At 42.2% G+C, this 25,326-nt stretch overlaps 1 protein-coding gene across 1 annotated transcript in view; it reads right to left on the bottom strand.

Annotated features, from left to right (window-relative positions):
- Window positions 1–25,326, bottom strand: part of GREB1L (GREB1 like retinoic acid receptor coactivator) — a 249,869-nt gene that overhangs the window by 30,220 nt on the left and 194,323 nt on the right. Inside the window, 5 exon segments of the mRNA XM_070361659.1 lie at window positions 986–1,119; window positions 4,846–5,038; window positions 6,730–6,910; window positions 22,038–22,235; window positions 24,848–24,982. Coding sequence (XP_070217760.1) covers window positions 986–1,119; window positions 4,846–5,038; window positions 6,730–6,910; window positions 22,038–22,235; window positions 24,848–24,982 — 841 coding nt within the window.

A 25,326-nucleotide genomic window follows, 5' to 3' on the forward strand; every position in this document is an offset into this window, starting at 1 on the left:
TTTCTCCCTGATCATCTTTATTTCTTTTTCTTAGCAATCTTATAGGGCAGCTTTTAAATAGATGGGTTGTGATCGATAAGAGACAGTGTTAAGAACTAGAGCTACTAAAAATAAGAATGTATCTCATCGAAGAGTGCCTTACTGCCCCATCACTGGGTGATCAGACAGAATATTGTAGTGGAGGACAGGGAGGAACCTCTACTAGGTTAAATTCTTTTATTTTTTTTGGCCATGCCCAGCTTGAGGGATCTCAGTTCCCCGACCACAGATCGAATCACGGTCCTAACCACTGGACTGCTGTGGAATTCCCTATTAGGTTAAATTCTTATGCCTCTTTTTTTGAGTCTGTAGTTCAAGATCAGAGAGGGGGAAAACAAATGAACAAACAAAACAGAAAATCCCTTTGCTCTTCCAGCGTTTGACCTGAAATTGAGGAAGAAAAAGGAGACAGAGTCGTAAGACTTTACCCCAAAGTCGGGGACTGGAGGAGGGCCACTTGGAACTGAGCTCAAACAATCTGATTATTCTTTAGTGTTCTCCAGTTTACACTTCAAGTCTCTCATAGTAAAGTTTCATTTCTTTACTGAGGGTGATTGCCTGTGGTAGACAAGAGGAGAAAAGTGTGGGGTGCATGGTGGGGAGGGGGAGGCCAGACCCCAGAGGAATGGCTTCTAATAAGCCAGTCCCTCTCTGCCCGCATCATCTCTGGGTGAAGCTGTGAACCTGCCTGGGAGATGATTCAGAGCACGGAAGGTGGTTATCCTTCCCACTCGGGGTCACTGGATTCCTTTGCTGGTCCTGGATGATGATAGAAAACCCAGCTGAGTGGAAGGTCATGTCAGGACAGGCTGTTTTTATTCTGCTCTTGAGTGTCATTTGCATAGCCTGGGCTCCACCAACATTCCCTGTGACTCTGACAGAAAGACGTTTGGCATGTTCAGACAAACAAGAACAGCTAAAGACAAGGCTGAAGGTCCTTATTTACCTCTCCAAGAGCGTGTTCACCATTTTTTCAAATGTCTCGTCACATCTCAGAAGGGGGCTTGTGATTCCCCACTGCAGAGATTTACTGTACTCATTCAGGCCGAAGTACAGCTTCTCCTCACAGCTCACGTCCTCCTGGTTCAAAACACAGAGCAAAGCCCAGTGAGGGCAGGGCACAAGGTGTCTGATTTTCAGGGGCGGGCGGCGCGGGGCGGGGGCGGGGGGGACCTGTAACAGGTTATTGCCTGAAAATTAGAAAAAATTGTGAATAAGCAAGTGGGACTATATCAAACTAAAAAGCTTCTGCACAGCAAAGGAAACAAAATGAAGAGGCAACCTACTGAACGGCAAAAAATACTTGCAAACCATTTACCTGATGAGGGGTTAATAGCCAGTATCTATAAAGAGCTCGTATAACTCAACAGCAATCCCCCCAATCCAATTAAAAAGTGAGAATATCTGAATAAAATGTTTTCATTTTTTTTTTCTTCTCTTTATTTTTTCTTAGCAAAATGATAGGGACAGCTTGTTACATAGATGACTTAGAACCACCTGGAGCTAGCAGGGTTTGAAGAACTAGAGCTACTGGGCTCCCCCAGCATCACAAATTATAAGTGACATGATTAAAAAAAAAAAAGTGACATGATTTACTGAATTCTTGTATCTTTGGGGAAAATGTTCCTCTGCTTAAAAAAAAAAATCTCCGCTCCCAGAGCCCTGGCCTCTCAGTGACCCTGAGCTTAGCACTCCCTGTCTTTGTGCTGCCATCTCTGCTTTTGCTCCAGCCCAACCCTCTGCTCTGTGGACGCTGTTCCCTGGAAGGTCACCAAGGACTCTTGAGGCCAAACCCTCAGTCCTTGGCCTCGCTGCCCTCTCCGCCATTCTCTTCATTATTTTCTTCCATGATTTTATCTACACCAGCTGCTTCGGTCAGTGATCAGCATTCCTGAAAAAATATTCCAAAGCCTCAGCATAAAGTCCCCGTTCCTCCCCAGCTCTGTGTTTGCCACGGCACACTTGCCTGGCCTCCACTCAGTTCACATCTGTCTTGTCTGCCCTCCACACGCAGGTCTGCTGCTCTTCTGTCTTCTCTTTTCCCACTAAAGGCATCACCTTAAAAATCTCTGCTTTTCCCCTCTTCCTCAAAAAACAAATCCTAGAAAAGTTACCATTTCTTCCATCCTCTTTATTGCCAGCACCTCTATTCTGATTGAGGTACTCGTTCATTCGAGCCTGAATTATCAGAGAAGCCAGATGACTCACCCCCACCTTTCTAATCTCTTTGACTTGACCTCTTATAGTTAATAAATTGCCTTAAAATGTAGCCTCTTAGTATCCACTAAAGCTGGACTCTGCACTCAGCAATTTCACTCCCAGATACATACCCAACAAAAGTGTACACAGATGTCTACTAAAAGGCATGAGCTAGAATGCTCAAAGCAGCAACTGAAATCAGTGAATAGGATGAATAAATCAACTGTGGTGAGTCACCCAGCGTAACCTATATACAACCGAAAGAAGGAGTGTTTCACGACTCATGTAAAATATAAAAGAATCTCACAATGTTGAGCAAAAGAAGTTATATATAACAGAGTGCCTACTGCACGTCTGCCTCACTTTAGTCGTGTCCAACTCTTCGTAACCCCATGGACTGCAGCCCACCAGGCTTCTCTGTCCATGGGATGCTCCAGGTAAGAATACTGGAGTGGACTGCCATTTCCTCTTCCAGGGGATCTTCCCAACCTGGGGAGCAATCCCGAATCTCTTCCGTCTCCTGCATTGGCAGGCAGGTTCTTTACCACTAGCGTCGCCTGGAAAGCCCGTGCCTATCGCACAATTCCATTTATATAACATTCAAAATGAGGCAAACCAAGCCAGAAGAGTGCCTGCCTCTGGCGACAGAGTGCCTGGCCTCTGGAGGGAAGCTCATGTTCTAGTTTTTCATCTGGGTGCTGGTTCCACGGGTATGTTCAGTTCGTGAAAATTCACAGAGCTGAACATTAACATTGAATAATTGTGAATTGTGAGTGATTGTGAATAATTGTGAACCTAAAAATATAAGAATTATGCATATTCTGGGGGTTCCCTGGTGGTCCAGTGGTTAGGAATCAGCACCTTCACTGCAATGGCCTGGGTTCAATCCTTGATCTGGGAACTAAGATCCTGCAAACTGCGTGCACAGCCAAAAGAGAAAAAAGAGTAGGTTCTGCTGTTTCTAATAATACTGTGCCCTTGCTAAAGAATTGTTCACCGACGTGTAACAAGTGTAAGCTTTCCCAGCCTGGTCTCAAAGATTCCATATGTGTATTTTCAGGTTTCATTTAATCCCACTAAGTATCCTCTGAAAAACACCTGGCGTTTCCTCCTCTACGGCCCTGCGCTGCTGACTGCTGTCCGCAGTGTCTGCTCTGTCCTCCCTCTCCTCCAGAGCCCACCCCGTGCGCTGTCCTCCATGTCAGCATTCCTGATGCTCTCAGACGGGCGACACTTTTCCTCCTTCAACCCACAGAGCACTTTGGTTTTTTTGCAGTTGTCTTATTCTACTTTGTTTTTCTTTTCTTCTTTATGTTTGTCATTTTGTTTTTACAAATAAAAATTGTATTTAGTTAAGATGTATATGTTGGAGAAGGAAATGACAACCCACTCCAGTATTCTTGTCTGGAGAATCCCATGGACAGAGGAGCCTAGTGGGCTACATACAGTCTCTGGGGTTGCAAAAGAATCAGACACGACTGAGTGACTGACACCCAGGGTGTATAACTTGACTTTTTTCTTTTTTAAAACTGCTGAAATATAATTGACATGAACATTACATTAGTTTCACGTGTACAACATAATAATCTGCTATTTGCATATGTGGTGAAATTATCACCACACCAAGTTTAGTTAACATCCACCCGTCACCACACACGGTTGTAATTCTTTTTTTCTTGTGGTGAGAACTTTTAAGATCTATTCTCCCAGCAATTTTCAAATGGACCGTAGAGTGCTATGAACCACTGTCACCTTCCTGTACATTATTCCCCAGAACCCATTCATTTTATAACTGGATTTTGGTGCCTTTTGGTCACCTTCACCCGTTTTGTCTGCCCTCCAGCCCCCACCAACTGGCAACCACCAATCTGTTTTCTCTGTGTTCTCTGTGTGTCTTTTTTTTTTTTTTTGATGTGGAGTTTTTAAGTCTTTATTGAATTTGTTACAGTATTGCTTCTGTTTTATGTTTTGGTTTTTTGGCCACAAGGCATTAGCTATCTGACCAGGGATGGAACCCACACGCCCTGCACTGGAAGACAGCCTTAACAACTGAACCACCAGGGAAGTCTCAGAATGAATCATTCAAAAGCACAGAACTAATCCAGGATATTGATAATTATGTCAGATCATGTTACATTGTAGGGGGACAAACTACACAGGTGGATAATTTTGTATCTGCATGATAACCTAAAGTAGAGCCCACCAAATCAAATTTATAGAGAACACTATTCACTAGCTTTTGTTGTTCTTATTGTTTAGTCACTCAGTCGTGTCTGACTCTTTACAACCTCATGGACTGTAGCCCACCAGGCTCCTCTGTCCACAGGATTCTCCAGGCAACAATACTGGAGTGGGCTGCTATTTCCTTCTCCAGGGGATTTTTCCAACCCAGGGATTAAAACCGAAGTCTCCTGCATTGGCAGGCGATTCTTTACCACTGAGTCACCTGGGAAGCCCATTCTTTAGCCTTTAGTGAATACTAATTGTAAGTATATGGAACTTTTAGAAGCTAAAGCACCCGTAAGGCTTTTGGCCATGTTTTCTGATGCTGTTCTGCTCCCGAGGGGACTGGGAACACGCCTGGCAGAAGGCGGGGAAGAGACTCACTGTGCTGTCCAGCTGCATCCAGTGCACCTCGTTGCTGGTGCTGATTCGGGACTGTTGGGTCTGCAGAGTGTATGGACAGGAGGTGACCTGGAGCACCAGGAGGTTGAAAGCTTCCAGAACCTCTCTGCCGTTAATGACCCTGTCAGCCAATCCATGGCCGGGCTCGCCATGTGACAAAGAGCCCGACATGACACTGTAGAGACATTGAAAGTCACATTAACACCTCCTCATTTAAGTGACTAGATGCACAATCAGAGAGCAAAATAGAGGTCATGTCTTAGCTCTTATTTTTTTCAGTTCTTATTAACTGAGAGCAGCAGTGGAAACAACCAGCATTTGATGTGGAAGAGCAGAAATAACCCTCTTTCTTACCCCTTTCAGACAGCTTTCAGGGAATTTTTTTTTCCTTTTTCAGTTTGTCCCTAATACACCTTGAAGTCTAAACTCCATTATCCAAGCCAAAGATATCCAAATCTGTAGCTTGAGGTGGATCATTTTAGTTTGAAAGCCCCACCAGTGTAAGAGAGCTCTCCATCAAAAAATGATGCTTATAACTGAGCAATGATCTGTGCCCCTAGAGAGATTCCCCAAATGACAAGGAATCCTTGCTGTGTTAATACACTTTCCTTCTTCCCTTGAGGCTGCTAGACCATGCAGAGGGCTCCTCCTGCCCCCTCCCTACCACCAACACTTTTATTCAGTGTGGATATACCAGGTTTCCGTGCAGCCTCAAAACCATATGTATATATTTATAGTCAAAGAAGTAATCTCAATGCCCATGAGAATTAAACAGAGAGATTCAGTGTGAAACCCTCAGAGGTTTCAAAGATGAGGTATATAAGGTCAGTGAGCTATTTCTGCTCGTAGAACACAAGCAGTAACTGAACAGGATGTGGGCAAAATTTCTTTTCTTTACCTTTCCTACCCTCTTCTCACCTCTCTGTCCTTCTTTGCAAATCTAACAAGTTATGCAAGATCTTACTTACACCTGCCTAGGGCTCTAGACCAGATTGTGGAGTACCAAGCACATTCTAGCTTCTGAACAAGTAATTCTAACATCTCTATCATAGATCAAAAAACAAAATCCAGATGCCTAACCTCAGTGTGTCCCGAGAAAAGAAAGTCTGTGAGTGCTTGAGGATGCTAAAATTTCCCTCTCCCTACCTGGTTCGGACAAACCATGATATGTAATATGTGACAACTATTTTCCCTTAAAAAAAAAAAAAAAACTGTTTGCTTTTTTCAATCCATAGCAACAAAGATACCCCCTACCAGATAAGTCCTGTGATTTGATCTGACTCCATCACACCACCATATTACTCTTTCATTAAAAAGCCCATAAAGAGAATGTTCTCTGGTTTAAACTGGTAAATTGTGGAAGATTCTGAAAATGCTCTCAGATCACTGAAGTGGCATCCCTACTGCTGTTAAAGGGAAGAGGGAAGAGAGAAAGGTAAGGAGGAGGAGAAATAGCAGGAGAGGAGGGGAAGGAGGGCCCGGAAAGGGAGGGAAGGAGAAGAACCAGGGAGGAAGAACGGCGGCGACAGGAAAGCACGTGGACCTTCTGGGAGGCCGCTCACCAGCTCCTCCTTGCTGTCACCCTTTCCTTGGAGCAGCCAAGTCCCAAGGTGCTCTTAAGAGGGAATTTTAACAGGAACTTGAAATTTTGAATTTTTGAAAATTCACCCACAGTATAGTTAACATCAACACTGAAGTAGTCAGAAACATTGGGAGAGCAAGGCAAGGGCGGGAATGAGTTACCCATGAGAAGATGCCAAACGGTGGGGTCTCTGGGATTTCAAATGACCACCTTTTAAATCATTTATTACATAACCCTTACTGTTGGAGAAGAAAGATTGTATTTGCTCACTCTGAAGCAATCACCTCGTTAGTTCCACATGGGAGTTGTCATGGACTAGCACGAACAGTGTGTACGGGTTCTGCTTCACCCTTCTCATAAAAACTTCAAACTTGGTTTGTATCTCATTGTCTAGACGAACAACATATTTCTCTGCTCTCTGATAGGCTGTCCCATTTTCCTCCAGACCCAAGTCTACAAGGACACCTGCCAAGAAGAAAACAGAGATTATCTTTTTTATGTACATATCTATGAGATAAACTTTAGTGTTAACTGATTTACTGAGTACTAACCATATATAGAGAGATTTACAGAGTGGATAGCTTTCCTTTTCCATATTGCCCACCACCATTTGAGGAGGAAGTATCAGCTTTCCTTTTCTTTAGAATACCACAACTGACCTCCCATGCCACGTACAAATGACACCAGGGACCAATCCGATACATTAAGTAGAAGCTTGAATAATGAGACCTCTGTCTAGTCAAACTCTATTTCTATGTGAAGTGCTCAGCTAAAAGCTACTATAGGCCACTGCGGGGAAAAAAATGAAGCTTTGGGCTACAGCTCTTGGCCAAATTAATATAACAGTGCAAGTTTCCCTTACCCCAAATTTAGCAACATAACACATATAAGAAAAAAGGAAAATAAAATGTAATGTCCAAAGATACCACAGGCAGATCATGAGCTTTTTTAAGGTGGTATTTTACTCATTTTATACAGTGCCAGTGTTGCACAGTATCTGCTGCTGCTGCTGCTAAGTCGCTTCAGTCGTGTCCGACTCTGTGCGACCCCAGAGACGGCAGCCCACCAGGCTCCCCCGTCCCTGGGATTCTCCAGGCAAGAACCCTGGAGTGGGTTGCCATTTCCTTCTCCAATGCATGAAAGTGAAAAGTGCAAGTGAAGTCGCTCAGTCGTGTTCAACTCTTAGCAACCCCATGGACTGCAGCCTCCCAGGCTCCTCCGTCCATGGATTTTCCAGGCAAGAGTACTGGAGGGGGGTGCCATTGCCTTCTCCGATACAAAGTATGGGAAGACCTCAATGAAAGTGGGATTATGTGCCAAATCAAAAGAATGAACTGAATTACTCAAGAAAACTACCTTTTCAAAATGTTAGAAACTGTACAACTTTAAAACTGTGTCATTATCTCTGTCTATAGTAAAATTACTTCTACATACAAACATCTAAAATAGGTCTAGGCGCAAGAAGCTGTTATAATTAAAACACCAAATCCTCCTTTAAAATGAATAGACAAAGTGGTAATTATGTGAGGTGAAGGATGTATTTACTAACCTTACCATGGTGAACGTTTCACAATATATACATGCATTAAAACATCACATTGTATACCTTAAACTTACAAATTTGTTCTTTATGGCTCAATACAGCTGGGAAAAATACTGCCCCCAAACAAGAGTGCACAGCACTCCGTCGCCCACCCCCAGACACTCAGCCCTCTGAGAGGAGGACCTTGTGACTCAAGCCTATGACCCTCTGAGGAGGAACCAGAAGACTGATTTGGGGTTAGATATGTCACATTTGGGGGTTAGATATGATCTTCCAAGCATATTCATTTAACATCCAATATCAACCACATCCATCAGTCCCAACTGTGTGGAAAAAAGTTTTAAATTAAGAAAGATAAACAAGTGAAATGAAGAACTTTTACAAATTATGTTGACTTAGTTTCATTAATCAATTTTTTTCATATAAAACCAGCTCAATTAACAACTACATACACTTAGCATCTAGATGCCATAATATTAACAGCTCTAAATGGTATAAAGGAAAGTAAGAAAAATGTTTTACAATATGAAACATTCACTATACTGGAAAAGGTGAACAGAAAGGTAATTTTGCTTTCAAACTTTTTTCATTAGTCAAAGATTTTGAAACTTTTTTCTAACTTTTTTCTTTACTCAGAGATTGTTTTCAATTTCCACCCAAATGTAGTCAAAAGCTGTTGTGACTATTTCCAAAAGCCATCAATCAGATATTTAATTTGGCAGGTAGCCTGATTTCTTGGAAAGTGAATTGCTTATAAAGTGTATTTAACATTCAGTAGAGGTTTATTCAACATCTATTATGTATCAGGTATGTCAGGTACTGTGCTAGGCTTGGGGATACACAGGAGGGCAGGACAAAGATCTTAATCTCATGGATCTTATGATGGAGAAGACGGATATTTTTGACAAGTATATGATGAGAGACAAAGCCCTTTGAAGGGAGGAGCTGAGCAGAGGCACAGAGAAAGGACCTACTTAATCTTTGGGGGCTTCTGTTTCCTTTTTGTAAAAATGGGGAGAGTAGAGCCAGCTGAAAATTAGCCTGTATTTCCTAAATTTATCCTTAGGAAACAAGCAGTGCAAGTTAAAAATCTCTAAATATGAAAATGTGATAAATAATTCACGAAAAGGAAAAATATATTTTGTGGATAACTGAGCTGATCACATTTCAAAACAAATGAAATGAAGACCAATTGTGTATGACTTTTTCACATCAGGTCCATACACGCCCTTAACGGAAAGTAAAGTTCCACACATCTCCGAGGTCGTTCTCTTAGACATAACACGGTGTGTTAGCCTGTGCAGCCAGCTGGCTCTGCAGTGGTGTGTCTGGGTGGAAGGAGGCACATCAGATGTTCTTGATTGTTTTAGCTCTAACTGGACATTTTTAGTAGATCATCCTTACCTTTAAATTTTGTTTTAGACTTGCTTTTAGTGTTAAGTTTTGTTTCTTTCCTGGTTATGAAAGTGATAGATACTCATCTTGGGAAAACTGGAAAGTATAGAGATATATTAAAAAAGAAGAAAAAAATCATCCATGATTCTTTAACTTGAAATAAGAACTGCAAACATTTTTGTGCATTTCTTCCTGTTTTTTTAAAATGGATATTCTTCTACCTAGCTCATATTTTGCAATTGTATATCCTGACCTTTTTCACCTATAACTGCAAAGTGAGAAATAAAACCATCTACAACCAGTCTAATGATACACTATCCTTTCATAGAACCTGGTGGTCTTACACCATGTATATTAATTAAAATGTAAACAGAATATAATTTAATATTCCAGTCTAATTCCTTTCTCCCTTCACAGCTTCTCCTTAGTCAATGTAAAACAAAAATGGGTATGGTCTCTTCCTTCAGAGGGCCTCTTTCAAGAGGTGTTAATGGCACTATTACAGGCATTTTATTTCAACTCAATAAAAGTTTCTTGTGCATCTACTATATTTAGAAATAAATGGAACAATCAATTACTCAAAAACAAAAGAGAAAGAAACAAAACTATCATTCTTTACTAATAATATATTTTGGTAGCAAACACAAAATCATCCACAGACAAATTAATTAATAAGAATTTAGTTAAGTTGATGGATTCAAAATCAATTTATAAAAATTAGTTGGATTTCTATATACCAAAAACAAACAGGAAATGTATTTTTAAAAAACCATTTTCAATGATGTCAAAAAAATACTGTTTAGGAATAAATCTTATAAAAGATATGTAAAACCTTTGTGGAGAAAATGAAACTATTAATGACATTGCTGCTGCTGCTGCTGCTAAGTCGCTTCAGTCGTGTCCGACTCTGTGCGACCCCACAGACGGCAGCCCACCAGGCTCCCCCATCCCTGGGATTCTCCAGGCAAGAACCCTGGAGTGGGTTGCCATTTCCTTCTCCAATGCATGAAAGTGAAAAGTGAAAGTGAAGTTGCTCAGTCGTGTCCGACTCTTCGCAACCCCATGGACTGCAGCCTATCAGGCTCCTCCATCCATGGGATTTTCTAGGCAAAAGTACTGGAGTGGGGTGCCATTGCCTTCTCTGATTAATGACATTAAAGAAAACTTAAATAGAACTATATCATAAAATATAGTTAAAATTATTTTTAAAATGTATATGGCAGAGCAAAAAAACAAGAATAGTCAAGGCAGCTCTGAAGTAGAAAAGGTGGGAGAGATCTATCTACCCAGAGACCAAGAATTATCAGCTGTATTATTTTGTATACAAAATTATTATGTATTTGCCCCATGTTTTGGCATGGGGCAAACCCTGAAAACAGACCCCCATGCATGTAAAAACCTGATTTATGATAAAGCTTGCAATGTACATCAGTGGTAAAGAATGGACTCTTTAATAACCAGCACTGAAGAAAACAGAATATTGGCTCTTACCTTACTTGATATTTAAAAAAAAAGAAATTTAGGTGGATTAAATGTGAAAGACAAAACTCTAAAACTTTTATGAGACAATGAAGGAGAATAAGTGTGTGACCTCATAAAGGATTTCTGAAACACAAAAGGCCAAAGGATAGATAAACTTTAAGATTCATTTAAGTTCATTCATCAAAGATATTATAAACAAAAATATGAGCCTTCCAAATCTTTAACTAGTATTTCTAAAAAGGATTAGTATTCAGAATAGAGAAATTGCTCCTATAAATCCAAGAAGGGCAAAAAAACTTGAGCAGGCATTTCCTAGAAGAAACCCAAATGGCCAATAAACATCTGAAAAGATGTTCAATCTCATTAATAAAAAGGGAAATACAAATAAGAAGCATATAAAATGGAAGCATATCAAATTAATAAAAATTTTTAACAAACAAGATAATTGTAAGGAAGAAGTAGATGAAAGACAGACTTATGTATGTTAGCATTTCTGCAAAGCAAATTCAAGAAGGATAAACCAGAAACTAAAGAGATTGGTTACCAGTAGGAGAGTGGATGGGAAAGCGGTGTAAAGAAGTGAGAATGAGAATGGGTAAGTATGAGGAGGGAAGGGACGCTTCTCTGAATGTACCACCTTGTGTAACTTTGGCTCTTAAAACCACAGAAAAAAGTTAATCAAGAATGGAATGGGGGATGGGAGAGTGGAGTCAGAAAGGAGGAGAGGCAGGCAACAGGGAATCCAAATGGTAACAAATGAAACCGAACATCACCATCCTGAAAAGGTGAGCATGAGAAGAGCAAGTCTAAGTAAAACAAATCAGTGTGGATTGGCAATTGCATACCTTCTAGAAAAAAATCAAAGAAGTGAATATGTACATTGTAGATAACAAGAACTAGGTTCCCCTGTCAGAGAAAGAAGTCACAAATAAAGACACAAGAAGGACTAAAAGGAACCTTGCTTCACTCTGTATGATAGACCCCAGGTCCATCCACATCTCTACAAATGACCCAATTTTGTGCCTCTTTATGACTGTGTAATATTCCATTGTATATGGGAGGGAGATCCAAGAGGGAGAGGATATATATATATATACCTGATTCACTTCTTTGTACGGCTGAAACTAACACAACATTGTAAAGCAATTATACTCCAATAAAAATATAAAAAGCATCTTGCAGTGTTCATATGGAATTGGCAAGATCAGTATATAGATATAGAAATAAAGAGGTATCTGAGTCTATATATAGGGCTTCCCAGGTGGCGCTAGTGGTAAAGAACCTGCCTGTCAATGCAGAAGACCCAAGAGGCGAGGGTGGGGAAGATGCCCTGGAGAAGGAAATGGCACCCCACTCCAGTATTCTTGCCTAGAAAATCCCACAGACAGAGGAGCCTGGGGGCTATATATATGCCTAGCTTAATATACATACATATATTTTCTACCTCTGTGTGCTGAGCAATTACATACCAGTAACAATAAATACAGTTCCAGTTTCTCTTCATATTACTTGCTATCCTCTCTGTTTTTGCTTATCGCACTCTTAGTGGGTGTGAACTAGTATTTATTCATTGTGGTTTTGATTTTCATTTCTCCAACTGCCTAACGGTGTTGAGCATCTTTCCATGTGCTCATTGGCCATATGGATATCTTCTTTGGATATTTGCCCATTCAGATCCTTTACCCATATCTTAATTAGGCTATTTGTCTTTTCATCATTGAGTTATAACAGGTCTTTAAATAGTATAAGTCCCTATCACAAATATGATTTGCAAATAATTTCTCCCATTTTGTGAGTTCTCTTCATTTTCTTGATGGTACCCTTTGAAGCACAAATACTGTTAAATTTTTTAAAAATTATGTACTTATTTAGGCTGCACCAGGTCTTGGTGGCAGGACTCGGGATTTTCTATCTTGGTTGCTGCATACGGGATCTCTTCTTTTGTTGTAGTTGTTGCACCCTGTGGGATCTTTAGTTGCAACATGAGAACTTAATTGTGGCATGAAGGATCTAGTTCCCTGACCAGGGATTGAACCCAAGCCCCTGCATTGGGAAAGAGAGTCTTAGCCACTGGACCACCAAAGAGGTCCCCAAAGGTTTTTAATTTTGATGGTGAAAGTGAAAGTTGCTCAGTCATGTTCAATTCTTTGCAAGTCCATGGACTATGCAGTCCATGGAATTCTCCAGGCCAGAACACTGGAGTGGGTAGCCATTCCCTTCTCCAGGGGACCTTCACAACCCAGGGATCTAACCGTGTCCCGTCCATCTGTCTGTTGTTGCTGGTAGCGGCAGTGGTGATGGTGTTCTTGGAGTCTTATCTGAGAAATCATTGTTTGATCCAAAGTGATGAAGGTTTACACCCATGTTTTCTCCTAAGAATTTTGTTGTTTTAGGTCTTACATTTAGGTCTTTGATCCATTTTATTGCTTTTTGTTTGTGAGGTAAAGGTCCAACTTCATTCTTTTGCACGTGGATATCCAGTTGCCCAGCACTATTTGTCAAAAAGATTACTTTCCCCATTGAATGGTCTTGGCCACCTTGTAAAAGTTCAGTTGACCATAGATAGGAAGAGTTCTTTCTGGACTCTCTCCACTCTACCCATTGACTTATATGTCTATCTTTATGCCAGTACCACAATGTCTAAACACTATAGCTTTGGATTAAGTTTTAACATGGGCCAGTCAGTCTTCCAACTTTGTTCTTCTTTTTAAATATTGTTTTGGGTATTCTGGGTCCCTTGAATTTCCACATGAAATTTAGAATCAGCTGGTTAATTTATGCAAAAAAGTCAGCTGGCATTTTGATAGGGAATGCATCGAATCTGTAGAACAATTTGGGGAATAATGTCATTCTTAAAAATATTAATGGGACTTCCCTGGTGGTAGAGTAGATAGGAACCATCTGCCAATGTAGGGGATATGGGTTCAATACCTGGGGGTCTGGAAAGATTCCACGTGCTGCAGAGCACGTGCCCATGTGCCACATGTGGCATAAAACCCATGTGCCACAACTACTGAGCCAGTGGCCCCAGAGCCTGTGCTGTGAAACCAGAGAAGCCACTGCAATGAGAGGTTCACGTTCCACACGAAGATTAGCCCTTGCTCACCGAAACTAGAGAAAGCCCACATGGCAACAAAGACCCCGCGCAACCAAAAACAAATAAACAATAAAAAAATTAATGTCTTCCAATTCATGAACATACAATGTCTTCCCACTTATTTAGGTCTTTTAAATTTTCTTTCAACAGTATTTTCTGGTTTTAAGAGGATAAGTTTCACACTTCTTTCATCAAATATACTCCTAAGTGTTTTATTCTTTTTGATGCTATAATAAATGGAATTCTTTTAAATGTCAGTTTTGGATTTCTTGCTATGTTTCTGTAACTTTTTTTGCAGTATTTTAAAATTAAAAATAAAACTTAAAAAGAAGCACAACCATATAAAATATTTGCAACTGAGACACACTGCTGGTGGGAATGTAAAATATAACCAATCACCTTGGGAAAAAAAATGTAGCATTATTTTAGTAAGGTTGATAAGCATACACAATCTATGCCCCAACAATTCTACTCCGAGAAACTGTGTACCTGTGTACCAGCACTGCTTGAAATAAAATAGAAACAACTTAAATGTCTATCAGTAGCAGAAATGAATTTCTTAAAATGTGTGTTCATATAATGGAATACTAAAAAGCAGCAAAATTAGTAAATTACAGTTACACACGACAACAGGATTAATCACAGAAACATATGTTGAGTATAAAAAGGAAATTACAGACAAATGCACTTAGAGAAAGGATTAAAGGATACAAAATTATACAATACACTATTTAGGAGTTTTGTACCATGGCAAAACTATAAATGAAACAAGGGAATAATAAACACAAAACTCAGCATAATGGTTACCTTTCAAAGAAGATGAATGTTAGCATGGAGCAGCGAACAACAGTAACATATTTTGATGGGAACGTGGTGTGTTCCCTATATTGTAATTTTTAATATCTCTTACAAAATTTATAAATTTGATCTGTTCAATATTTAAAATTTCTTAAAAGGGGGAAAATAAATATATACCCCTGTTTTAGAAATTCTTAGAAGACATTAATAGCCATACAAAATCTATTTGATGGATATATCATCAAAATACTGTAACTATTTTCCCATCACTTTCTACTTTGACTACTATAGAAAAGTTGAAAGACTAGTGCAAGAAATACCTATATACCTTTCAATGAGTTCCACTAATTGTTAATATTTTGCTATATTTGCTTTTTCTCTTCATTTTTATCCATTGTTGTTATTCTTGCTGAAAAATTTGGAAGTTAAGTCACATGTAATATTCAACCCTATATACCTCAATGTGTACTTCTTAAAAGCAATGGCATTCTCCTACATAACTAAACTATCATTATCATGTCCAAAGAACTGAACTAACATTGATATAATACTCTCTAGTACACAGGTTAGATTTGTATTTTTTTTAATGAATTTTAATTGTAGTATAGTCATGGAATCCAGTCCCATCACTTCATGGCAAATAGATGGGGAAACAGTGGCAGACTATTTTTGGGGGCTCCAGAATCACTGCAGATGGTGACTGCAGCCATGAAATTAAAGGACGCTTACTCCTTGGAAGGAAAGTTATGACCAACCTAGACAGCATATTAAAAAGCAGAGATATTACTTTGCCAACAAAGGTCTGTCTAGTCAAAGCTATGGTTTTTCCAGTGGTCATGTATGGATGGGAGAGTTGGACTATAAAGAAACCTGAGTGCCAAAGAATTGATGCTTTTGAACTGTGGTGCTAGAGAAGACTCTTGAGAGTCCCTTGGACTGCAAGGAGACCCAACCAGTCCATTCTAAAGGAGATCGGCCCTGGGGTTTCTTTGGAAGGAATGATGCTAAAGCTGAAACTCCAGTACTTTGGCCACCTCATGCGAAGAGTTGACTCATTGGAAAAGACTCTGATGCTGGGAGGGATTGGGGGCAGGAGGAGAAGGGGATGACAGAGGATGAGATGGCTGGATGGCATCACTGACTCGATGGACGTTGAGTCTCAGTGAACTCCGGGAGTTGGTGATGGACAGGGAGGCCTGGCGTGCTGCAATTCATGGGGTTGCAAAGAGTCGGACACGACTGAGTGACTGATCTGATCTGATCTGATGGACTGTAGCTCACCAGGCTCTTCTGTTCCTGGGATTCTCCATGCAGGAACACTGGAATGGGTTGTCATGCCCTCCTCCAGGGGATCTTCCTGACCCAGGGATTGAACCCACATCTCTTATGTCTCCTGCATTGGCAGGCGGGTTCTTTACTACTAGCTCCAGCTGGATAGCCAGAACTGGAGGTTTAGATAGGGTCAACAGAGGCTTGTTTTGTCTCTGAGATAGTGGGGCAGCTTAAAACTGATGAGATGAGCTCCAGGCGGGAAGGAAATGGAAGGTAGCAATGAGAGAAAAGAATCAATAGTGAGGAGAAGGCAGCATCCAGAGCCAGGTGGGAGCATCAGATTTCACCAGAGAAGGGCAGCTCTTCACTGATTGGGAAGGGAGGGGAGAGACCGGTGTGTATGCAGTTAGGTTTCCAGATTTAGCAGGAAGTTTATAATCTAAAGTGGCGAGGGAGGGGAGAAGCAAGCAGCATGGTCATTTGCTAAGAGAAGGAGGAGGTCAGAAGTGTGAATGAAACTGAGTCAGCCAGTCACTGCGGAGGGTGGGAGAAAGAGCCAACTAAGAAACCAGAAAGAATTTATGAGACATCAATCAGACAGGCTGATTTCTCCCCCCACACTGTGTGTTGCAAAGGAGGCTGTGGTGTGTTGTTGGAGACCTTGGGATTTACAGTTCCAGGATCCGTAGGGTCTGCAGTGTGACTAGGAGCAGGTGACCAAGCAGGAGTAAAGGTGATGGTGTTTTGGAAGAGAGCATTAAGAAGAGAAACTAGGAGCTGGTGAGGCAGAGACTGTGAGCCAGGTGCCAGCATCGGCTATATACTAGAGGTGGGCACTGGGCGGCTACTGACTGTACAGATGCTGATTTTGAGTACTTGTTCAGTTATACTTATATGAAGGAGTCTTGGTATTTCTCCACTTCATCTCAGGACAGACTGGTTTCCTTGTATTTTTAACCTGGATCTCATTCTCTGCTGCCTTTGTCACTGCCTTTTTTTTTTTTTTGGCTTACATTTCAGGTGATGACAAGGAGATCTAAGGTCGATGATATCAAGAAAGTACCTTTCAGAAAGTGAAAATGCCTTCTCTCTCTCTCTCTGCCTCCCTCCTAATCTCTACTACTGCCTTAAAGCTTCCTTAAGTTCTTTTAGTTGGAATGACCTATCTACATATCAGCAGATGACACTGTCTCTCTGGTTATTTTCTGATCAGGCATGTACTGAGCTGTCAAATTTATGTCCTTTCCCTGCACATGATGACATTTCCCTGACTGGATGCTGCCAGACCTGCTCTCGGTCGCTGGGGGCTCCCACTAACACCATCCTAAAAGCAGGGAGGAACATTTCCCTGGCGGCACAGTGGATAAGACTGCACCTGCTAAGGCAGGGGACACAGGTTCAATCCCTAGTCCGAGAAGATTCCACATGCCGAGGAGCAATGAAGCCCATGTGCCACAACTACTGAGCCCTCGTGCTGCAACTATTGAAGCCCGTGCTCTGCAACAAGAGAGTAGCCCCCCACTCTTTTCAACTAGAGAAAGCCCAAGTTCAAAGCAGCGAAGACCCAGTGCAGCCAAAATACATAAATATCCCAAGGACTATTTTTACAAAAAGCCTCTGCAGGAGGAAAATATGGACAGTCACCAACCCTTCCTGTTTTCATCCTATCCATGTTGAGTTGAAAGTGGCTTACAGTTTGATAACCTAATTCTAATTTATAGAATTTGGAATTTTTGAATTAGAAGAATCATACTACTATATCAGCCTATTTTAAAAATGACACTAAAACAGAAGTACCGCCTATAATCTAGAAATCCCTTAGGCTGCTTCTCCATGGATTAGCTGCCGCACTTATAAGTCCTTTTAGGGCAGACATAATCCCCCTGAGGAGGACATGGCAACCCACTCCAGCATTCTTGCCTGGAGGATTCCCATGGACAGAGGAGCCTGGTGGGCTACAGCCCATAGGGTCGCAAAGAGTCAGACATGACTAAAGCAACTTAGCACAGCACACACAAAAACGATTAACCCATTTCATCTTTTTTTCACCTTCCAATTCTTTTCTTAATGTTTTCTTTCCCACCCTGCCTCCCTTCCTTAATTAGAAAGTGACTTGAGGTATCAGTGGGTCACCTCGGTGCTGAGTCGGCAGCAGCGTGACGGTTTCTATTTCCACCTTTTTCTTTCAGCCACACAAGGGCTGCCAAGGAAGTGGCCTTTCTGCAAGTCCTGGCTGCTTCTCCCTGCCTGATGCTTTTCCTGGCAGGTGGGCCTCAGAAATCCTTCTTTTAGGGAAAGGCAAATGGAACCAGAGAGCGAAGCACTTAGACACTGGTGCTCCCTCTGCCCATCTCTCCCCTTCCTCCCTCCAGCACCACCCCGCCCGCCCTTCAAACAGTACCTGAGCCCCTACTGGTGCCAGGCCCAGGAGAGGCAGAAAGGAGGTACCAGACACACAGAGATGAGAAAACAGTCCTTGTCCCCAAAGCACTGCCCCCTGGACCTTACACAAATGAAGCTCTCCTTGATTCACAGGCCAAAATATGAGGAAACTGAGTCAAACGACTTCTTGAGAATCCTTTCTGTTTTCATAGCAACGACTTTCAAGAATTGTTTTAGTGGAGAATCTCTGCTCTGGAAAATCTCTTTACACCCTAACATGCTCCAGGTCCTTCACATTCTATCAACTGTTACGTGTTCCAAGAATATGAAGGTATTCAAATACAAAAGTGAATAAATTGTGGTATTGTTATGATATAGAATAGCATATACATTCATTAAAAATGATGCTTACAGGGGACTTCCCCGGTGGCCCAATGGTTAAGAATCCACCTTGCAATGTGGGGGATGCAAGTTCGATCCCTGATCAAGAAACTAGGATCCCAGGAGCCCTCATGCTATCCTCAGGTAAGAGTCTGTGCTCTGCCAGGAAAGATCCCCAGTGCTGCAACTAAGACACAGCCAAAATACATGAGAATTTTAAAAAACAAAAAAATAAAATAAGAATGATGCTTACAAAAGCTTAACGAGATGGAAAAATGGGCCAACTATAACACCTGACACAGGCAGAGAAGAGAACCTAGAATATTAGGTATTAAGTCATTGAAAGTGATTATCCTTGAGTGGCAGGATAATAAGTGCTTACAACTTCCTACTTTTATTTTTCAAAGTTAAAAAAATAACTTTTTTCTAATAATAATAATAAAAATGAGTACAGTTATTTAAAAGTATCTGGAAGTGATTGTTTCTGTAGCAAATATTTTCAGTATACATGCCAAGGCCAGATGTGAATACTTTTAAAAATATGCTTTGCCTTGTATTTTCTGAATCTGTCTATAGCACTGATTCTCTTTAATTCTAAGCTACTGTAACTAGTCAAATTCCAGTACCTTTCAGAGGAATGATAATCTCAAAATACTCACTTTGGAAGAATCCAAGGGCATTGAGAAGGGGAAAGGAAGGGCCAATGAAATTTCTCTAGCTGTCAAATGTGCAGGGTTTTATTTAGGGTCTTACACTGATCAGCTCAGTTGGTAAAGAATCCGCCTGCAAGGCAGGAGACCCTGGTTCGATTCCTGGGTCAGGAAGATCCACTAGAGAAGGGACAGGCTACCCACTCCAGTATTCTAGGGCTTCCCGTGTGGCTCAGCTGGTAAAGAATCCTCCCGCAATGCGGGAGACCTGGGTTTGATCCCTGGGTTGGGCAGATCCCCTGGAGAAGGGAAAGGCTACCCACTTCAGTAATCTGGCCTGGAGAATTCCATGGGCTGTATATTACATGGGGTGGCAAAGAGTCGGACATGACTGAGCGACTTTCACTCACTGATTAAGAAAGGTGAGAGTGCAGGTCATCAAGAGGTTATCTGAGGAAAAGGCTCGGGGCAGGGGAGTCCGACCGCTGACCAGAGATGACTTCACCTCCTGAAACAGGTGCTCGGATACCCTGGCCGGCGTATGACTGAGCTATTGGATAACAAACTCAGCAAGGCCACGAATGGCACTTGGTACAAGGAAAACACCTATAAGAGAAGGTGCTCCCTCCACGGTAAGGAAGTGGAAACTCCACAAGAAGTAACCAAAATCTGGTTCATGCCTGGTGTGATGAAAGCCCTTCTGCTTCCCTCAGTGGAAGTGGGCAGAGAGAAAAATGCAGAATGGTCAGTACTGGAGGATGCCTAGAACTCACTCCTTCTGGAAGAGCTGAGAGAGAAGGCGTCTGACTATCTCTGGCCAATTCACTTACAAGTCAATATTTCCAACTGACTGTGGTGTAACCTGTCAATCAAAATTTTAGAGGCTAAAGCGAAGATTGCACTATTAATCGGGTGCTTGGGTCTCCAGAAGGCATGGACAGACCTTTCATGTCTCAGGCACAGCCACTAAGAGATGTTAAAGGGGGAAAAGGCTATGGTTAGCTGGCTCATCTGGCCCATGGAACTAGCAACGAAAGATTTCACAGAGGGCTGTACTCATCAAAGGGTGCTCCTCTGATGAGCCATCTGGTCTCCCCTGGGAGCTTGCTGGAAGCCAACCCAGTTCTGAAGAAGGGAATGTGCTTTATTTTTTTTAATGAAATTTTTTTTTTATGAGGAACATTTTTTAAAGTCTTCATTGAACTTGTTACAATATTGCTTCTGTTTTATGTTTTGGGGTTTTGGCCACAAGGCATATAGGATCTTAGCTCCTGTCGGACCAGGGATCGAACCCACACCCCTTGCATTGGAAGCCAAACTGCTAATCACTGGACCACCAGGGAAGTCCCAGGAATGTGTGTTTTATTAATAACAAGGTCCCCAGGTGCTCTGCATGTACAGTAAAGTTTAAGGTGTAGTAAACGACAGGTGCAGAGTATTTCAAGCTCTTCTGAATTTTCCTGCTTCCCATCCAAGGCAATGGCAACCCACTCCAGTACTCCTGCCTGGAAAATTCCATGGACGGAGAAGCCTGTAGTCTGCAGTCCATGGGGTCGCACAGAGTCGGACACGACTGAGCAACTTCACTTTCACTTTTCACTTTCATGCATTGGAGAAGGAAATGGCAACCCACTCCAGTGTTCTTGCCTGGAGAATCCCAGGGACGGCGGAGCCTGGTGGGCTGCCATCTATGGGGTCGCACAGAGTCGGACACGACTGAAGTGACCTAGCATTAGCATCTGTTTTCAAATATATAGAAAATAAATTTTTTTACTGTGGCAAAAAGATTTATCCTCCACTTAAAAATCTCTGAGTGTGTTTGTGTGTGTTTGCCCTCAGCTAAGGTACTCAGAAGCAACTTGACATTTATAATTTCCTTTTCAAACCTAAAGTTAACAAAAGCAGGCATTTTCCAGCAGTCTCAATTTTCTAAATTCCTTATTGCTTCTTTTAATTCTAACAAAATTTGATGTTTGAGAGGGATGTTATTTACCACAGACTACTAAAATATTTGCTCCTTACCTTTTTACATTTTTTTTCCCTTCTTAGCTTATTCTCTTAGGAGATGACCTCTTAAGGTCATTAGGAGAAATTCTAACTTTGAATTTTTAAAATGAGATTTCTCATTGCTGACATGGGGAGTGGCATTCTGGTTTCTAGGTTGAAAACATGCTGGTAGTGTGCTAAATGTATAATAAAAGTCCTCCTGTGAGAATGTGACTCACTGAGCCATAGAAAGAGTTCAGGTAGCTCAGATCCCACCATCCCAAGCAGGGTTATCTCTGCCCTGAGGAAATTTCTCTTCATAAATGAGTGGCCAGCTTCCAGGCCACTGATGATATCACAGATTTAACAGAATCGGGCAAACATGCACATCAGTTTACCCTTGACCTAGGAGGAACAAGGTCAGAGTACTTTGAGGACATACTTACACATGAATTTGAAGTAATATTTAAAGTACTCCTGTGATATTTAGTACTGTAAACAAAAGGATGGAAGTGCCCTAAACACGCTTGGATTAAGCCAAAGGAAAAAGCAGAGTGAATCCAAGACTGGATCTAGGTAGGGCCCTCCTCGAAAGCTCCACCTTACCTGATTGTCGAATCCGTTGAAGAGTTTGTTGCACCAGGACTTCTGACCTTGGGACAATGATGATGAAGTCCACTTTGCTGAAGTGGCCAAGGTCCAGGCTCTGGCTGCCGCTGTCTGCGATAGCACACACCTGGGACAAGAGTTTTCTGGCAACTGTGAGCTGCGGCTGATAAATCTGGAAGGTCTCATTCCCTAAATCTAAAATGTGAAAAAGTCATAAGAACACGATTAATTCACTTCTGTGATGGCCTCTATGAATCTATACAGGGACAAGTAATACACCCAGTGTAAAGTGATGCTCTGTCACCAAGAACCTTCATTTCCTACCCTCTCTCTCTATTAACTTTTAACAGATCGTCCACTTTCCCTAACAACTCAGCTGAAAGGATGTGCTCAAGAGTGAATGTGGCAATTTCACAAATATATTATTGTAAAATTGATCGTCTCACAAAGTATGAGCTCAGCACCCCTCCCTTGCCCAGAAACAAGGCCCACAGACCACATCCTTGCAGCTGGAGCCAGGACTCATCTCTGGAACGGGGACAAGCTTCCTGGTTTCTTTACGACTGTCAGCACAGGTCAGGTGCCCAAGCCCAGACCCTGAACAGAGGCAATGCCATAACCATAATCTTGCTGAGTTCCTTTGAGCTTTTCTGGATGGCACTGCAGTAAACACTGTCTCTCCAGCAAGTCAGTTGCAACATGGTTTGAAATTCTCCTCCCCATGACACTAACTTCACCTTTCTTTCCACTTAACTCCACTTTGCCAGTGCGTGTGACCTGGCAGGTCTGGTCAACTCTGGTGCTGACGCCTGTACTATCTGAAGAGACCTGATTCATGACACATCCAGCTGGCTGCTCAACAGGTGACATATCAGAAAAACATTGCCCAGATACTTTAAACATGCCAGTAGCTTATTATTACAAGTTACAACCAAGAGATCAATCTCTTATACGTGCATGCGTTCACACACACACATGAGAGATAGGGTTAGTTGGCTAAACACCTGAGCAGGAAACATTTAATGCTCCTTGAAAGGACTGCTTTTTATCAGGAACACATGTGGAAGTCTGAGCGGCACACACAAGGGCCCAATTAACCTGTGCTAATGAATGTATTCTAAAACCAAGCTGCAACACAGCCCAGGCAGAGACAGTGGTCACGTGACCACCAGCCACCACGGAACCCTGACAGTGAGTGGGTCTCCCTAGTGACCGAGATGACCCACTAGAAAAGCCCCAAACTGCAACTTTTAAGAACAGCCCACATAGTTTTTGACCTACCAAGGTAATCAATCAAAATAAAAAATCCATCTTTGGATAGTTAGACTGTTATATCTTTCATTTCACAGGTTACACAGCTGGGGACTAAGAGAGGAGGCATAACTTTGTAGAATTGAACTTAGCAAATTTTGAAGTTGGATAAAAGCTGAAAATATGTTTAAGCAGTGTTTCTTTTCTTTTTCATCATTAAAATCTCTTATTTATTTATTATGTATTTTAGGCAATGTTTCTTAAACAGGGACTCAAGGGTGTGAATGTGGGAATCTGTAAGTATTCTGAGAATTTTAAAATTCTAACTTGGTTCACATAATACATTTTAGATCACGTGGATGATTACTTTACTGCCGTATAACGTCCAGGAGTTAAAAATCTTTATTGCCTTCAAATTCATTTTTATGCCTGGGGTGATGCCAAGCCCTGCTCCTTTTCCTATTGCGGTCATCCTAATGCCTGAAGGAAGCATTCCCACCACGTATTAATAGAAGCCAAAAAGCTGTCAGCAGCTGCTCATATGTATCTGTTTCATATCCATTCTTCTGTTCTTTGTTCTGTCCTTTTTGACACTGTCCCTATCAAATAGGAACTTGGGGTAGGAATCTGAACCTAACGGAATCCAAGCTAGAGATGCAATTCCTCGCCCTGGTCCGACCGTCCCCCTTGGCGTCCTGCAAGTCTGCTGTAGGGCACATGAGGTGTCGGTGTTTCTGCTCAGCTTCCAGGAAGGCCTCACTAACCCTGAGACTGTGTGCTTGCTAAGTCGCTTCTCATGTCCGACTCTTTGTTGACCCTGTGGACCGTAGCCCGCCAGGCTCCTTTGTCCATGGATTCTCCAGGGAAGAATAACTGGAGTGGGTTGCCAGGGAATCTTCCCAACCCAGGGATCAAACCTGCACCTCTTATGTCTCCTGCATTGGCAGGCAAGTTCTTTACCACTAGCACCATCAGGGAAGCTCTGAGATTATGTGTGTTTTACATATTGGAAGGTAAGTGCAGGGAGTGGAGAGCCAGGGGCCCAGGCCAGACTTTGTCCAGATTCTTTCAGGCAGTTCTCTAAAGCCCTGTGTGAACACCTAGAGCTGGTGGGCCCAGCTGTGGAACTAAGGGAGGTACACCAAGGACCCCAGAACATTGTGAGGGAGAACAAAAGAGAGAGAAGTAGTGTTTAAAAAAATCTTTGACTTAATTCTAGGTGACATTTACTAAGAACAAAGGCATCAGACCCAGGCCACAGGGTAAGGGAGAAGGAAATGGCAACCCACTCCACTATTCTTGCCTGGGAAATCCTGGACAGAGGAGCCTGGTGGGCTACAGTCCATGGGGTCACAAAGAATCGGACATGACGGAGCATGCATGCACGCACAGGGTAAGGCGTTTTTCACTTGAGCCAGACCTCTCGAGGAGATAATGAGGAAAGGCCTGTCACAGTCCATGACTGAAAGACAAGACCTCAGAACCCTCAGAACGAGTCAGCTTCTACGTCCGTCCCGAGGATGGGGTTCCCTCCTTTTGGCCTGAGGTGACATTACCCAGGTTCTGCGTGGGGCTCATAGCAGCAGCCTCCTGAGGCGACACGTATTCGTTAAGGTCTCCGTTGAAAGGGGTCACCACACTATCTCCTCGTCTCTGTTGCATTTTGTCTAGCAGCTTGTCTAGGTCGTCACCTGTTACAAAACGAAGCGGAGGTAAGGAAGTCACCAGGAAGGACGTGTTTGTATCAGACGTTAGGCAGCTAGGCTGGGTTTCTGTCGAGATCTGCCGGCCATCCCACTTCTCACATCAGAATTCACACTCAGTCACCCCCGTAACAGAATCCCCGTAGCCACAGCTACACTTATTTATATCATGCTTACAGGTTGCAGGCTCTCACATACTATTGATAATTCTCTCTCGGCCCCTGTCATACCCAGAGCAGGCAGGATGGGATCATTGTGTCTCCATTTGACAGATTAGAAAACTAGGTCTGGGAAGGCCCAGTGTTGCCCAAGGTCACACGACAAAGCAGTGG

Source organism: Bos mutus, chromosome 24 (genome assembly GCF_027580195.1).
Source record: "Bos mutus isolate GX-2022 chromosome 24, NWIPB_WYAK_1.1, whole genome shotgun sequence".
NCBI lineage: Eukaryota > Metazoa > Chordata > Mammalia > Artiodactyla > Bovidae > Bos > Bos mutus.